The sequence below is a fragment of the Seriola lalandi genome, unplaced genomic scaffold, assembly GCF_002814215.2.
Source record: "Seriola lalandi dorsalis isolate HSWRI2012SDOR001 ecotype SW California unplaced genomic scaffold, Sedor1 jcf7180002034034, whole genome shotgun sequence".
NCBI classification, from domain to species: Eukaryota; Metazoa; Chordata; class Actinopteri; order Carangiformes; family Carangidae; genus Seriola; species Seriola lalandi.
Window position 1 is genome coordinate 1 of NW_019504631.1, and position 2,384 is coordinate 2,384.

At 40.0% G+C, this 2,384-nt stretch overlaps 1 protein-coding gene across 1 annotated transcript; it reads left to right on the top strand.

Annotated features, from left to right (window-relative positions):
- Positions 1-21: 21 nt before the first annotated feature.
- Positions 22-1,457, top strand: LOC111646834 (perlucin-like protein; the record flags this gene model as incomplete). Its single annotated transcript, XM_023396395.2, has 4 exons — positions 22-307; positions 420-586; positions 686-822; positions 943-1,457. Coding segments are annotated over 4 exons (744 nt in total), but the record flags the coding sequence as incomplete, so codon positions are not given.
- Positions 1,458-2,384: the final 927 nt, after the last annotated feature.

Genomic DNA, 2,384 nt, shown 5'->3' on the forward strand with positions numbered 1-2,384 from the left:
TTGTTTTTGTCTTTGTGACATTCTGCTTTCACTTCTTCAGGTGCCAGGGTCAAACAGGGTTCACTCCAGGTTTCCCACTCAGCTGCAACACAGCTCATCGACGAGCTGAACTATCTCCGTAGCAACCACAGCGACGTGATCGAGGCCGAAGAGGAGGCCAAGAAGGAACTACAGAGGGAGATCAAAAGCCATGCACAGCTAAAGGTGCAAATTCAGCAGCTGAAGACCATGAATGACGGTTATCAGAAACAGATCGAGGGACTGCGAGCAGAGAAGACAACCCTGCAGTCCAATATATCAGCTTTGGGTGAGACTGAGTTGTATTATAGTTTATAGAGTTATACAGTTTTTGTTCCATGTGTTAAGTTAGAAAAACTGAAAAACACTTAAGGTGACCAGAAGTCTTTTGTTTCTCCCAGAGGGAACCTGCGGTAGATGCCTCTCTACGTGGATTCTTCTCAACTCAACCTGCTATTTCTTTTCTTACATTGAATCCTCCACTGTCAAGAAGAACTGGCCAGATAGCAGAGCGGACTGTATCAGCCGTGGAGCCGACCTGGTTGTGATTGATAACCCTGAGGAGCAGGTGGGCTGTGAACTAACAAGGATGAGAAAGAATGTAAATAATATTTGAATTTTTACAATTGGGCCCTTTAAAACTCAACTCCTTTGTTTGCTTACACAGAAATTTGTGAGTGAGAGCCTCAAAACTTTGAAAGGTTCCCGTGGCAGCTGGGAGAACGGGTTCTGGATCGGTCTTACTGACATCGAGACAGAGGGGGCATGGGTCTGGATTAATAATGTCACTGAAGTGGAACAAAGGTGATGGATTATTATTAATTTTTTTCACCTTGCCACATTAATTTGATGAACAAAAGTGATATCCTGTCATCATGACTGAACAAATTGGAGTAACAGCATTTTTTGAATGATTTCTCTAAGGTACTGGATGGATGGAGAACCAAACAACAGCGGAGACCACGGAGAGGACTGTGCGATGGCAGTTTATAGATACACTAATCCATGGAAGACCCGGTTTGATGGAAAGTGCAATGAGCATCGGTTACCCTGGATATGTGAAATGCCATCAACATAAACTTTATACACGGTCCTGAAGTACTGCTGAAGCAGAAAACATGAGCATATATTTCAAACTATCTTGAATAAAATACCATTTATGGTGTGTGTTATGCTTCTGGGCATTTTTCACTTGAAAATATTCTGACAGTATTTTAGCTTTAGTATTTTAGTCATTATGTTGTATACTTACAGACATCTGTATCCACTGCCAGTAGCTACCCTGCAAGAGATTATACTTGTTTGGTTGTTTTATATGAGCACAAAAAGTTTACCAAGTTAGATTGATGTCCAAGTTGTCTAATGCAGCTGCGTTGTACTCAGCTATTTACATTTTAAAATGTCTACAATGACTTCAGTATTAAATATGACTAAACTGACCTCTGTGAGTGTGTGAAAGGATGAATTAATGCCACACTGATGATATTCCCAACAGCCTCAACATGTTAGCATGCTGATGTTTAGCATTAAGCTCAAAGCACGCACTACTGTGCCTTAGTATGTGGTGCTAGCATGACAGTAGACTCATCCAGAATCAAAAAGGCTGTTCAAGAGTAGGACGGACACATGCACACACACTCAGACACACAAAACCTTCCGATCCTGAAAATCATCCCGTGTTCTCCCAGATACATTTGATTCTCTTAAGAAAACATCTGCAAAGCACTCGACATTACTGACTAATGAACAGTTATTTAGGGGTTGATTCACTCTCAGTTCTCTCATCCTCTTGGCAATTACAAAAGGAGAAGTCATACAGGTCTTCGGGAAGTACCTACAGTACTGCAATGGAGAATCCACTGGGGAGGACAGATAATGGGCAGAAAATATCATTCATACCAAAGTTTTCTCAAGTTTTCTTCAATAGTGATGCAACTTTTCACTCTCGCAATGGTAAGACTTTAAAATCTTCAACAGCGACTAACACATTTCGTATTTCTTCTCCATGTTTCCTCACTTCCTTCAGCACATGAACCTGTTGGTCAGCCATGAAAGTAGATCATTAAGTAGCTAAATGTTATTATTATTCAAATGTTACTGAATGAAGAGCGTTGCCGAGGATAATGTGTTAGGCTAAGTCTTACTACCAAGCCTCTATGTTTTTTTTTCTATAAAATTATATTTATCATAGTTATCACCTATCGTACTCTATTTAAAAAATGTGATTTTAAATCAGCAAAAATGTTATTGCAAGGGTCACTTCACCCAAATTGATAGGTTTGGATTTATTTGCTACATCTGCTGATTCCTCTTCCACCATCTCAATAAAATGGGTGAGACCAGATTTATTGTGGTCAAAAGTATTG